The sequence below is a fragment of the Dermochelys coriacea genome, chromosome 3 (assembly GCF_009764565.3).
Source record: "Dermochelys coriacea isolate rDerCor1 chromosome 3, rDerCor1.pri.v4, whole genome shotgun sequence".
In the NCBI taxonomy this organism is placed as follows: domain Eukaryota; kingdom Metazoa; phylum Chordata; order Testudines; family Dermochelyidae; genus Dermochelys; species Dermochelys coriacea.
Window position 1 is genome coordinate 47,489,633 of NC_050070.1, and position 14,222 is coordinate 47,503,854.

The 14,222-nt window shown below is 42.1% G+C and overlaps 1 protein-coding gene across 1 annotated transcript in view; it reads right to left on the reverse strand.

Annotated features, from left to right (window-relative positions):
• The window catches only part of COL21A1 (collagen type XXI alpha 1 chain), a 192,925-nt gene that overhangs the window by 25,196 nt on the left and 153,507 nt on the right, over positions 1 to 14,222 (reverse strand). Inside the window, exons 20-22 of the mRNA XM_043510390.1 lie at positions 12,593 to 12,646; positions 11,022 to 11,075; positions 9,575 to 9,646 (exon numbers count right to left, since the gene is read on the reverse strand). Coding sequence (XP_043366325.1) covers positions 9,575 to 9,646; positions 11,022 to 11,075; positions 12,593 to 12,646 — 180 coding nt within the window. The remainder of the gene's footprint in view (positions 1 to 9,574; positions 9,647 to 11,021; positions 11,076 to 12,592; positions 12,647 to 14,222) is intronic.

A 14,222-nucleotide genomic window follows, 5' to 3' on the forward strand; every position in this document is an offset into this window, starting at 1 on the left:
TAATGCAGATGCAGTTCTATCAATAAAAAGGTGTTTACACGGATATAGCTTGTTCCTAGGAAAGAGGAATAAGCCATACTGATATAAGTTACCTTTGTATCAGTAAAACTGCACACTAGGGTTATATCAATTCAACTTGTTTGGTCGATAATCAGACTCTCAACTGAAATGACTAAAAAACCTGTGTGGAAAAGGCCAAGAAGTCAAAATTCTCAGAGTTATACTGAATCACCTGCATGGCACAGATTTCTGATTGCCATTTACACTTGAACATAATTAAGTATACATAACAGGCCAGATCAAAGTAATCAGAATTACTTCAATGGGACTGTTCTTACACATGTTGACATCCAGCCTAATACATCCATTTCTAATCGCGACAGCTGCAATATTTTCATGCCTAGAATTTTTTCCTACATGTATTGCTAAGGCAGTTTTCGGACATTTTGCTATATGTGTTTCCTGAGACATTTACAACTTCCCGCATGCAAAGTGACCTAATAGCTTATGAAAAGTCCTTTCCCTGTTCCCTGGTTAAGCTATGCAGAGGGAATGGGCAGTTCTCAGCAGAACATCATCTAAGGAGCAGGGCTTCATTAAGCACTGTTAAAAATCTTAGATGCCCATACAGCATGTGCAGAAATGATTTTTGAACCACTTATAACTCTGGGGTTTTAAAATTCCACTCAATATCCAGAACCATAGCTGGTATTTCTTCAGGGAGGCCAAATTACTTGCCACAGAGGTTTTGTGAGTTATTGCCAAGGGATGTGTGACATTTTGGGGATCACTCAGACCAATAAAGGGTTCTGTCACTGCCTGCCTTGTAACTTTGGGTATCTTAATATTTTGTTGCTATGATTCAGTGCTCTGACACCAAAAGCTAGCTGACAAGCATAAGGTCCCACACTAACTTCCACAGCCTAGTTAATTCTTGTAGGGTGACCGCAACGATCCCTTCGGGTCCCGAGTACCCCCAAATCCATCTCCCCAACTTCTTAACTACCAGATACTCAGACTTTTCCTCTCTGGTTCATCACCCCCAAAGACGTGATACCTTGGCACATGCACTCTACACTGTTTACACAACAGAGATCTGCTTGTGATAAAAGAAAAAGTTTATATAATAGAAAAATCACACAATCAAAGACGAAATAGTAAGGAAAAGCAAATACATACAAGTTACACAGAAAAAAAACAAAAAGATGTGATCTCAGGTTTTACACTTCTATATTAGCTAAATTCCCTTTTCTAATACAAGTTACCTATTGCCTCTGAACAGTTTCCCAGTGTGCCCTCTGTCCTAGAGGAGATCCAGTACTTCACAGACAGCACCCTTCTTAGATGCTGGCCCTCAAACCTCAAACCCAAGCCTGTTCTTAAATTTTTTTTCCTCTCCTTTGTTTTCCCATCTTTCTCTGGCATGATGATTCATGGATGTTCAGAGCAGGGGAAATTCCCTCCTTTCCACAACTGGGGTTTTCTTTCTAGTTTGAATGTCTTTCCACTAACTGTAATGGTCCACCATGGTGTCATCCTGGCTGGAAGATGGATGGGTGCTTTAAGTTTGCTTTGTTTAAGCAACTAATCTAGGAAGTGCCGATTCCTGCCTGATTACTTCATCCCATTGTGACAGGATGCTGTAGTTGCACTACAATTACAATTTTTTATATATGAATACATTCACAACCACAACCTATGTACATATCTCTTAATGACCATCAAGTTCAAAATCTTACACAATATATTTGTATACAAGAACTTTGTATACAACTATTTGATACAATTGCTTATTCTCTGGTTCAGAACTCCTGTTGTGGGTGCCTGGACTCTGATTGTCTCAGGGGGAGAAAGGTCAATATTTTAAAGCTAACAATGTTAGAAGGCTTCCCCCTTCCCCCCCGCCCTCCAGCTTCCAGGAAACCTGAAGGAACTCACCTCTTGACTAAGACCAAAAATGAAAAGTTTCAGACTCAAATGAGAATTTTCTGAGAAAGCTATCAGCATGTAAGAGTAGGAGACTATAATGAAAGCATATATGCAAACTTAACTATATCTTTCACTAATTCAAAACCTGTGTGCTTACATTTCCAAAAGTGCTGTGATTTTGGGTGCAAGCTGAGGCCTGATCTAAACTACAAAGTTAGGTCAATGTTAAGCTGTCTTGTATCGACCTAGTTTTACATTCGTCTACCGTTAAATTTGTCTCCCACCAATGAAAGCTCTCTGTTATGTCGACAAACCTCCCTGAGCAGAGTTGAACCATGGTCGATATGCTGATGTCAACACAGCATGAGTATAGACACTGAGTTACCTGTGTTGACCCTAACAGTTCTCCAGCAGCTGTCCCAAAATGCACAACACTGACCGCTCTAGTCACAGTGGTTAATGCCACTGCCCAGGGATTACAGAACCCACTTCCCCTACACATTTTAAAACAATACAAATTTTTGAAATGCCTTTTCCTGATTGTCCATCCTGATGAACACATCTCTAATAGCTCTCCACTGTTATGTGCAACTACCCAACTGACCATGCCAGCTATGCACTCCAGACTAGACTAGACAGAAGATTTTAGATCTCCTGGGCCTGTGGGAAAAAGAGGCTGTGCAAGCACAACCATGAACCAGCTGTGGAAATGTGGACATCTCTGAGCAGATTTGCACAGGGATGCAGAAGAAGGGGCATGACAGGAATCTGCGACGTGAAAGTGAAGAAACTATGTCTGGCAATCCAGAAAGACAGGGAGGTCAACAATCGATCCAATGCCAAGTCGCAGACCCACTGCTTTTACAAACTGTATGCCATACTAGGGTCAGACCTCACTATTACCCGCACACCACTGTGGAGACCTCTGAGGAGCCCAACTCACAGGCCCTGGTGTGAACAGAAAGGATGAGGAGGAGGAAGAGGATATGGGATGGGGTGGGGGTCCAGCTATGCCACAAGCCAGGACCACTCAGTTGAACATGAGTGAGTCTGATGCAGGGAAAGGTATTTCGGGTGAGCGTGTAAATTTATTTCCCGTTACAGTGATGCTTCCCCCAACTTAGCAGGACACTGCTATCGACTTTTCATTAATTTATTCATACTAGGAGAGGAAGCTGTACAACAAAAAGAGGTAGAGTTATCTGCTTATCATTCACCTCTAGGGTTAGGAATTCATGAGGCGCCATTTGTTTATGTACACAGGGATGTCCCTTAAATCTGCCTGAGAGATCTTGATGAAACTTCCAGGGAGGTACTCTGCAGTCCTCTCCCATAGGTATCTAGGGATGGCTGTCTTACTTCTTCCTCCACAGTAGGGTCATTGATAACTTTGGCAGTCACCATTGCAGCAAACCATCTAGCAGTATACAGGCCCAGGTGGCTTTGAACAGAAGCTGTGCTCTCTGTGACTTAGTTACCCTCAGGAGTGAGATATCAGCTAAAATCACCGCTGCCTAGGGAAAATGGTGCCAATATTCAGTGTCATTACGCTATACTCTATAGCTTTATGCAACCGAGCAATTCCCCTCTCATTTCCCTCACCTCTGGTGGATCATACTACCAGGGCTGCTGCTGTGAGTAGCGCCATGCACAATCACTGTGAAGCAGAACTGACACTAAACAAAGTCTTGTTTAAAACTCTAGGAGAGCAAGGGAAGAGTGTTTTGAATCTTAACTTTCAATTTCCATTGTGACTGTACTGATAATGGTACCTCTGCATGTTTTTTTCTGTAGCTGCAGCCATTGCGGCCTTGAGGGCTTCCCCCTCTGCAGAACGCCTGAGCCAGATGAGACGTGGGGGGGAAAAAACAGGACTTGGGATGACATGTTCTACTATATCCGGCAAATAAGTGCTGTATCAGACCATGAACAGAGGGTCTGGAGAATTATTATTGCAGGCTGTATAGAGAGGGAAAGGAGAAAGGCCCTGAATGCTCAGCAGGAAAAGGAAAGGGAGATGCACCAGGGGTTTCTCTGGTAACAAACACAGATGCTGCAGACTCTTGTGGACCAACAAGTTCAACAATCACAGGCTCGCCTCCCTTTGCAGTCCATGGAGAAGTCCATTGCAGCACCTCCTTACACCCCTCCCCCTCAACATTCCATGCGGAATCGGGAGCTACATCCCTACTCTACCAATCTACACCAGGGACATGAAGGACAGCTGCAGATTCACATCCAGTGACCTGTTAGAGCTACAGTTGAGGTGTGCGTGGCTAAAACAGACATGAATGTTACTTCCCCTTCTTTATATTCTGTTCCATACATTTATAAAGGGTTTAATGTATTTGCTTTTAATTTGCACAGAATTTTTTTTAGGCATTTCCATTAGTCAGTAAAACTTTATTGTTTGGAAAATAATTAGCAAGGAGTAAGTGCAAAAAGTATGGTTTGTTCTCTGTGTGAGCCTCTTGCTGTTGTCCTCCTCCCTAGGACACCCCCCACTGGCATCTTTAATCTTTATTGTGCTTCTGATTTAGTAAGCTACTTGGGGCAGGGCCCCTGTATTTTTAGCTACCTATAAATACTCAGCACTTACATCACACCTTTCACTGAAAGATCTCAACGCACTTTACAAACGTGCATAAGTGTAATTATAGATGAGGAAACTAAGGCACAGAGCATTTAAGGGATTTGCCAGAGATTACATGGTGGGTAAGTGATAGCCAGGAAGAGAACTCACCAGTCCTGACTCCCAGGCCAATACCCACTCTGTTCAGCCACACTGCCCTGCAGCACCCATGCATCTTAATAACGAGGCTGCACTAGGGTGATGTCCGTCCCTCAAACCCCATTCCCCAGTTGACTCACATTGGACAATTGTGGATTCATTAATCAGTGTTTGTGAATCACAGACTCTGGAGATTAAAAAGACCAGTTAGACCATCCGGTCCTTCTCCCTGCCTACGCAGGATTGTGCCCACTTGTGCATATATTAGTATTTGGTCCAAGCGAGTTTTAAATGTGCCAAGCAATAGGATTTCTACTGTTTCCCTCGGGAGATCTCGCTGAGGACATAAAGAGCTAAACTGTTCAGCAGCACGATCCAAAGCATTACAGCTTATGATAACGCTTAGCTGTTAAATTGCATTTTCTAGCTCTCAAAGGGTAGGATCCACAAAGCAGCCTAAGCTATCTGATTCCAGGTGGGGAGTTCCTGTCTAGGGATTGCTAAACTGACATATGTGCCTACATGCAGCTTGAATGTAGGTACCTATCTCTGAGAAAGGGGCAGGGTTTAACACATGCCTGTTGTCAGCCTTTCACATTGCCTAGCTTAGGTAGGGAACAGCAGTGCTGGCTTTTGTGCATGGCATTCTTAGGCCAGGAGACTCGTCCTGAGTAGGGCAATCTCCTTCTTGGGGACAGGTGATGACGGAGGCCTCTGGTGTCCGATTGGTCCCTGGATCAGTACCAGGCCCTTGGAGATGGTCGGGGCTGGTCCCGGAGTTCTTGCTGGGTGGCGTGTGCCTCAGAGGGTCTGCGCCAGTCTACCAGCGAGGTATGCCTCGAGTCCTTTGATTGGTGCCCCTGGTGCAGAGATTGAAGAGGGTTTTGCTGAGCCTGCCTCTCCAGTCCTGAGGCATGACGGCTTCAGGTGAGTGAACGCTGGCGGGACATCCCTCTTGATGGGAATCAGTACTTCAGAGGCTGGGACACATGCATAGGTCCCAACGCAGGTTTTCCCCGAGACCGGGGTGCTGTGGCAGCCGGCATGGGTGGCACTGGGAGCTATCTGGGGTCACAGATGAAGCATGGGATTTGCTGCACCGCTCGACTTGAGCTGGGGCCCAACTTCCCAAAGCAGATGTTGAGCTGCCTGGCACTGGTCGTGGCTCTCTCCAAACCCTCTCCTTCATTTATGGGAGGAAGGAGAACTTCCCTGGAGCCATGGGGGAGACCGGTGCCGGCTCGTGGATGGCACTAACCGAGCACTATGCATGGAGGCCATGGAGCTTGGTGCAGAGTCGGACCGCTGCCCTGGAGCCGGAGTGAGTGCCGACTCCATTAGGAGTGCTTTCAGACGGATATCGTGCTCCTTCTTTGTCCTAGGTTTAAAGGACTTGCAGATACAGCACTTGTCACTTATGTGCCCTTCACCTAAACACCTCAGGCAGTTGGTATGTGGGACTAATGAAAAGTTGAGAACTACTACTAAAGGTAACTAAGAAACTACTAACTATATACAACTATACTGCAGGTTTTCAAAGTTCACAAAAACAGTAAATGAAACAACATTAGCCAAAGCAGCAGATGTTCCAGCACCATCACTGGTGGCAAGAAGGAACTGAGGGTGGGGGGTGCCGGTGGCGCCTCTTATATCATGCCATGCAGGTGCCACTCCAGGGGGTGCCAGAGCTGGTCCTCTATGGATACTGCTGAGAGGAAATACTTCTGGCACCAATGTATGTGGCGAGCACACACACCTAATATGGAATGGACATGAGCAAGCACTTGAAGAAGAAGGGGTGGAATGGGGGAGGGGCTCCAGGCTTGGAACTCCAGCCAGTGCAGAAAGCTTCGCTGTGGTCCCAGCCAGGGCCAAGCTCTCAGTCCCTGGCCCAAGGTCATGGCAGGGCCTCGGCTGCAAGAGGCATGACACAAGGCTAGTCTCCCCAAACTGAAGCTTCACCTGCCGCCCATGCCAGGCAGAGTAACTTGCTGCAGTGCTTAGAACTGAGAGGCATATCTGATTCCCAGACTTGTACCCAGCCCAGTAGACCCTACTTGAGATCAGTGCTTGTCATAAATATAAAGGGAAGGGTAAACACCTTTAAATCCCTCCTGGCCAGAGGAAAAACCCTTTCACCTGTAAAGGGTTAAGAAGCTAAGATAACCTTGCTGGCACCTGACCAAAATGACCAATGAGGAGACAAGATACTTTCAAAGCTGGGGTGAGGGGAGAAACAAAGGTTCTCTCTGTCTGTGTGATGCTTTTTCAGGGACCAGAGCAGGAATGCAGGCCAGAACTCCTGTAAAGAGTTAGTAAGCAATCTAGTTAGATATGTGTTAGATTCTGTTTTGTTTAAAAAGAAAAGGAGTACTTGTGGCACCTTAGAGACTAACAAATTTATTAGAGCATAAGCTTTTCGTGAGCTACAGCTCACTTCATCGGATCCCTCTGTTTTTTTCCACCAAATGCATCCAATGAAGTGAGCTGTAGCTCACGAAAGCTTATGCTCCAATAAATTTGTTAGTCTCTAAGGTGCCACAAGTACTCCTTTTCTTTTTGCGAATACAGACTAACACGGCTGCTACTCTGAAACCTGTTTTGTTTAAATGGCTGATAAAATAAGTTGTGCTGAATGGAATGTATATTCCTGTTTTTGTATCTTTTTTGTAACTTAAGGTTTTGCCTAGAGAGATTCTCTATATTTTGAATTTGATTACCCTGTAAGGTATTTACCATCCTGATTTTACAGAGGTGATTCTTTCACTTTTTCTTTAATTAAAATTCTTCTTTTAAGAACCTGATTGCTTTTCATTGTTCTTAAGGACCAAGAGTTTGGGTCTGTGTTCACCTATGCAAATTGGTGAGGTATTTATCAAGCCTTCCCCAGGAAAGGGGGTGTAGGGCTTGGGGGGATTTTGAGGGGGAGACTTTTCCAAATGGGCACTTCCCCTGTTCTTTATGTAACACTTTGGTGGTCGCAGCGTTTAACCTAAGCTGGTAAGAATAAGCTTAGGGGGTCTTTCATGCAGGTCCCCACATCTGTACCCCAGAGTTCAGAGTGGGGAAGGAACCTTGACAGTGCTCTTGCTGTGTTTTGCACCATTACTGCAGAATTCTGCCATGGGAAATGCCAGGTATTAATTATTGCTATTATTTGGGTGTCACTGTTCCCACTTGCACTTCCTATCACGCAGCCTTGCGCCTCATCTGATGGACAATCATGTCTTGCTGTTTTGACACTGAGACACTGTTCATTTGTTTTGGAACATGGCTTTATCATTTCTCCGAACAAACAAAACAGTCCAAAGCCATTTCTTTTTGTTTTCCTTCCTCCCCCCCCCCCCCCCCGATCTCATCCTCTTCTTGATTTGCAGGTAAAACACCAGTGGCTTAGACATGGGGAAGGGGGGAAAGAGAGGGAGCTTTAGAATATATACTTCAGACAATACAATGAGGAAAAAAAAGAGAGGCTGTTAAAGAGGAAGATACCTACTTTAGCTGAGATGTGTTTTAAAAGGCTGTGTGTGTGGTGGGAGCTGGACTAGCCATAGCCTGCTGCAGAGAAACACATTTCACTTCAATTCCCCAGGAAAGGTGGGGGTGAAAAGGTGATGCTGGCTAATTTGAACCTAATCATTAAGGCCCCATGTCAAAACTCAGTCAATTAAGCTCTGTTCTCTTTCCCAGCCTGTGGGCCTTGGTTTGTTGTTAATCAGGACACAGGGAAATTACTTTCACCACAAAGCTTGCAGTTTCTTTGCTGGAAGCAAAACACTGATCTGATTTTGCCTGATAGAGGTTTTTATGCCTGCTGGACATGAGTTCGGGAATGCCTCTCAGGAGAGAGCAGTTAGCTCTTAAGGCAGATTACTAACAGAGTACGAGGGGCCCAGCTGGGGTCCAGCTACAGTGATGGATCCCATTCACTCCTTGGACATGTGTTAGCAGGCAGCGATTCTCTGTCTGGGAGCCTCACATGGGCATAGATTTTGGGGGGAGCAGGAGGGGAAAGGATTAAGTTCTAAAGAGGCATATTTGAAATCTTTATGACATAGATACTTCATCACTGGTCCCAGATGCTGTAGTGACTCACTCCATTGTAAACCCTAGCCTTAGAGAGCTTTATTGTAGAGCACTGCAACATTGCTTTCTGTAAGGGTTCCTAACTGGTGATTTCTGATTTACAGGGGAAGCTTCCCTTTTTTTTTCCAGTGTAAACATTCTGGAGAGATGAACTACTCTAGTTTGCACTCTTATAATGCCTTTCACTTCACCAGTGAATTATACCTCCTACCGTCCCTCTGTAAGTATCACTATCCTGCTTTTGTATAAGGGAAAACTGGTGCACCAGAACAAATGATTTGCCCAAGATCACGAAGGAGGCAAGCAGCAGAGATGCAGGGCTGTAACCAGGTTGGGCAAGAGGGCACAAAACCATGGGGGGGGGAAATGGGGCAGAAAATACCAGAAAAACAGTAGGCACCACAAATATGCTTGTTTGCCCCAGACAGTAAAATCCCTAGTTATGGCTCTGGCTGCATCCACATAGAGTGCTTAAGCCCTGCCTCCCACACGCCCCCCCCCCCCCCCCCCCCGCACCTTAATGGCTGATTAGGTGTGATTGTTCCTACAATCCTTATGGACTCTTTTATGAAAGGAGATATATATATTAATAATATAATAAAACTCTTTATATGAGATAATTTCCCATCAAGCACTTATAACAATAATACATTATACACATTTTATTACCACCTGTGCCATCACAGCTTTATTGATAATACTAGAAGTTAACACTGCTCCACATACTCTCCAAACGTAAAAAAACGTTGACTAAAAAACCCATTTACCCTTTATGGAAAAAGCATAAAGAAAGTTGTAATGGATATTAAAGCCATAGAAACTACTTACCTTTACACCATGTGTCCCAGGCATGCCTGGGAACCCTGGTTCACCTGGAGCACCTGGTCCTCCTTGTTCTCCCTGAGTAATACAATAGCTCCATAAGTATCATTGATGTGCTGTGTGTAAAAACACAGATTGTATGTTTTTTCAAGATCTCTTCAGGTTTGGCTATGATACTCTGAGATTCTATATTATGATGGTGATTGAGCTGAAACCTCTATTGTTTTTTGTATGCTGAATACAGCTAAACTGCCTAAAAGCCACAGCAATGCTCTTACTCTTGATTTCTCAACTCATTCATCCAGCATGCAAAAGACTTACCCTGACTTTTACTTAGGTGGGATTTTTTTTTTTGTAATATTACACAAATGACATTGTTCCTAGTAATGGCAATGCCAAGCAATTCAGTTTTCAACAACTTCACTTTAAAAATTAGAGTAAATGCATCTTATCACATACATTTGACTATATTTATTATGTACCATTCCAGAATATCGGGCCTGATTTTCATCTTACTTACACTGGTTTAACGTTGCCATAACTTCATTGACTTCTCTGAACTTACTTCAGATTTATACCAGTGTGACTGATGGTCAGGCTCTATATTTACTTCTGAAACCTAGAGCTACGTAAAAGAGTTTACCCAAAATGTACCTCAGAAACAATTGCACTTTTGACTCTCCCCATTTTACTGTGAATCTTCAATAATCTGCACAAGTTCCATTTGATTTCTTCCTAGACCGGGTGCTTGTGGGCTCAACATTCAGCTGAAGATAAGAGTCTAAGACACTAATTTTTTGACAAGCCACAGTTTCTCCCCTTTGATCCTTCCCTTCCCTTCCCTTCGCTGTTCTTGACAAGGCACTTTACTGACCCTCCCAAAGGACTGTATTACACAAAGACCACAATGTTATCCTTAGACCAAGAGATAAACTAGGCCACTCTGGAGTTCTGCTTTCCAGTCAGATCAGGTTTTGGATCTTCCCTCTGACATTATAATTTGGTACCATTAGGTCACTGATTAGTATCTGTATTGTTATTTGCTAACTTTTGGGATTCTTTAACTAAAAATATAAGCAAGCACCAACATATACTGATAATCTATTATCTACATCTTTGGTACACACAAGTAGCAAGAAACAATTTACACTACATATATGCCTGTATGTAAAGTTCCATAGAACAGACCAGAACAAACTATCTGTGCAGATGCAATGTAACAACGGGCCAGACAGTAAGATGCTGTAAAATGGCATAGATTTGCTGATTTCACTCCAGCATCTGGTCCAATATTTGCAAGAATCACCCATTAAATCCAATCTGGAGTAAATTTGTTAATTATTGTTTCCATTTTGAAACAAAACTACCTTATAACCAACAAGTAAATCATGGAACATTGTAATCATAATGTCCTTGACTGGAATATTTCCAGATGAAGGTAAACCATATTTACCTTAACTCCTGATGATCCTGGTTTCCCTTGTATTCCAGGTTCACCCTTATAGCCCTATTAATAAAACAACATAACTGTGTGGTTGAGAATATCAAATATAAAGAGATCCTGTTTGAAAACTTTCTATCACAAAAGGGCACGTACATGTGTGACAGTGACAATCCAGCCCTCCAAAGCTTGGGGGATTCTAAATGATCAGTACCCCTACTTTAAACATGCACTTGTAAACCTTCCTGCCCGCTGGCCCACCTTAAAACCCCCAATTCATCTTAATGTCCTTGAGGTTTAAACCCTCCCACACTGACAAGTGCACTGAAAACTCGTCCCGGATGCCAAAAGATTTATGACTGCCTCTATCCCCAAGTGGCAATGACTGACCTTCCCTTCCCCAGCAGCAAACCTTCCCTCACCAAATATACTATGATATTTGCATATATCAGCTTGATGTTCCCACACATATTACTTAGCCTTACTTATTACTTGCAAGGGCCTTGCAAATCCTAGGACTTCTCTGAGTCAAAATATTTTGGTCCTATAGAACAACTCACATTTTCAGCTTCTCAGATCTTAGATAAAATTAAAGAGGAGTTACTGATTAACCCGATCTTGGCTGTGCATAAATATCAATATAAGTTTTTTCCCTGTTGAAGCTCTGCAGGATCCAACTCCATATATAGAGCATAAGAGACTAATGCAACTGTTTTCTCAGAACAGCAACTTCTATCACATTTTAAAATGAAATGTATCCATTTTTGGTTATGCTCATTCTTGGCCTAACTCTACTCCCACTGAAGTCAATGGGAGCAGAGTCAAGACAATTTTGAACACTTCTGAAAATCCACCTGCAACATAAGACTTAAAATAACATTTATATACTTCTAAGCATGATTTATGCAACCAAAAGCATGTTTATATGGATACAGACATAAAGACTATAAGATTTAAGAGTCAACTTCTAAACGTTTTGAGGGCCATATCATGTAGTGCTTACTCAGCCAAAACTTGACTCATGTTAAATCTGAAAGTTATCCTAACAGTCAGATCTGGATTTATATAACAACCATTTTAATTACATAAGTACATGGGTCAAATTCACTCCTGATATAACTCTAATGCAATCAGTAAAATTACATCTGAAATAAATTTGGCTCAATGTTAGATGGAAAGAGCAGCACATCACTTTAACACAATTAAAATATAAATAAATGGAAAACAGGCAGAAAGTCCTAGTTTATACTAAGTATTATTTTGCCTCTAGTATTGAGGAACATTTTTCAAGATTCCAAGGCTCAAACAAAGTACCCCAAACTGTTTCTGAATAAGTTCCAATTTCTCATAACATGTTAGGCAATGGTTGCTACATCTTACCAAGACTTTCTTGTGCTTAGAAATTGGACTATAACATACAAGTTATATATACAAAATTATTGTTATATTTTCAATGTTTTTATATTAAAATAAACAAGCAGATGACACAGAGTACTATAACTTTGTTATAATGATCCATAGGGCAATGAATACTCTTGGCGTCATTTGTCCCATTCACAGTAAAATAGAGTAAATAACCTTACCTTAGGTCCAGATGTTCCAGGTCGGCCAGATGATCCCTCAGGTCCCATCACTCCCTATTTATTTAAAAAGAAAAAAATGACATTTCTAAAATTAGCTAAGGGAGAGACAGCTGGCCCAGTTTTATAGCTTATTACATTTATCATAGAATCGTAAATAAATACAGCTGGAAGGGACCTCAAGAGGTTATCTAATCCATCCCTCTATGCTGAGGCAGAACCAAGTATACATAGACCATCCTGGACAAGTGTTTGTCTAACCTGTTCATAAAAATCTCTAATGATGGGGATTTCACAAGCTTCCTTGGTAACAATTCCAGTACTAAACTATCCTTATCGATTTATCCTTATCCTTTTCAGTTAGGTAGTAGGAAAATCTAATATCTCCCTTGCTGCAGATCAAACCCATTATTACTTGTCCTAACTTTGATGGACATATAACAGATCACTGTCTTAACATATCTGAAGACTTATCACTCTTATTTTCTGAAGACCATCACTCTTATTTTCTGAAGACTAAACATACCTATCCTCATGGGTAAGGTTTTATCATTTTTGTTGTTCTCTGGACTCTCTCCAATTTGTTCCCATCTTAAAGCGCAGCAGCCAAAACTGGACACAATACTCTAGGTGAGGACCCATCAGTACGGAGTAGAGTGTAGCAATTACCTCCCTTAAATAATACACTCTTGTTAATATACCCAGAAATAGGTTAGCCTTTTCAGCAAATGCATCACACTGTTGGCTCATATTTGAGATACTCTATAACCCACAGATCCTCTTATGCAGAGCTACTGTCTAGCCAGTTATTCCCTATTTTATAGTTCTGCATTTGATTTTTCCTTAAGTGTAGTCCTTATTGAATTTCATCTTGTTGGTTTTAGACCAATTATCTTGTTTTTCAAGGTCCTTTTGAATTCTAATCTTCCAAAGTGCTTGCAATTTCTCACAGCTCGGTGTCATCTGCAAACTTTATAAGCATGATTTCCATTCCCTTATCCAAGTCATTAATGGAAATATTTAATTGTATCAGACCCCACTAGCTACATCCTCCAAGTTAGTCAGAAAACCATTTATAATTACATGTTGAGTGTGGATTTTCATGTGTGTGCCCATCTTATAGTTATTTCATATAGCCCACAATTCCCTAATTTGCTTCTGAGAATATCATGTGGGATTGTATCAAAAGCCTTTCTAAAATCAAGATATATATCACATCTACTTCTTCCCCAACAGCCACTAGGCTAGCAACACTGTTAAATAAGGAAATTAGGTTGGTCTGGTCTGATTTGTTCTTGACAAATCCATGCTGGCTATTCTTTATCAGTCTATTATTCTGTAGGTACTTACAAGTTGTTTAATAGTTTGTTCCAGTATCTTTCCAGCTATCAAAGTTAGGCTGATAGATAAAAATTCCCTGGCTCCTCTTTGTTCCCCTTTTTAAAGAAAAGTACTATGTTTGCCCTTCTCCCATCCTCTGGGTCCTCACCAATCATCCAAGTGTTCTTGAAAATAATTGCTAATGGATCCAAGATTGCTTCAGCTAGGTCCTTACGTACCCTAAGATGAACTCACCATATGATTACGACACAATACATAGATAGAGAATGTTATCTTTTAGAACTCACTAAAG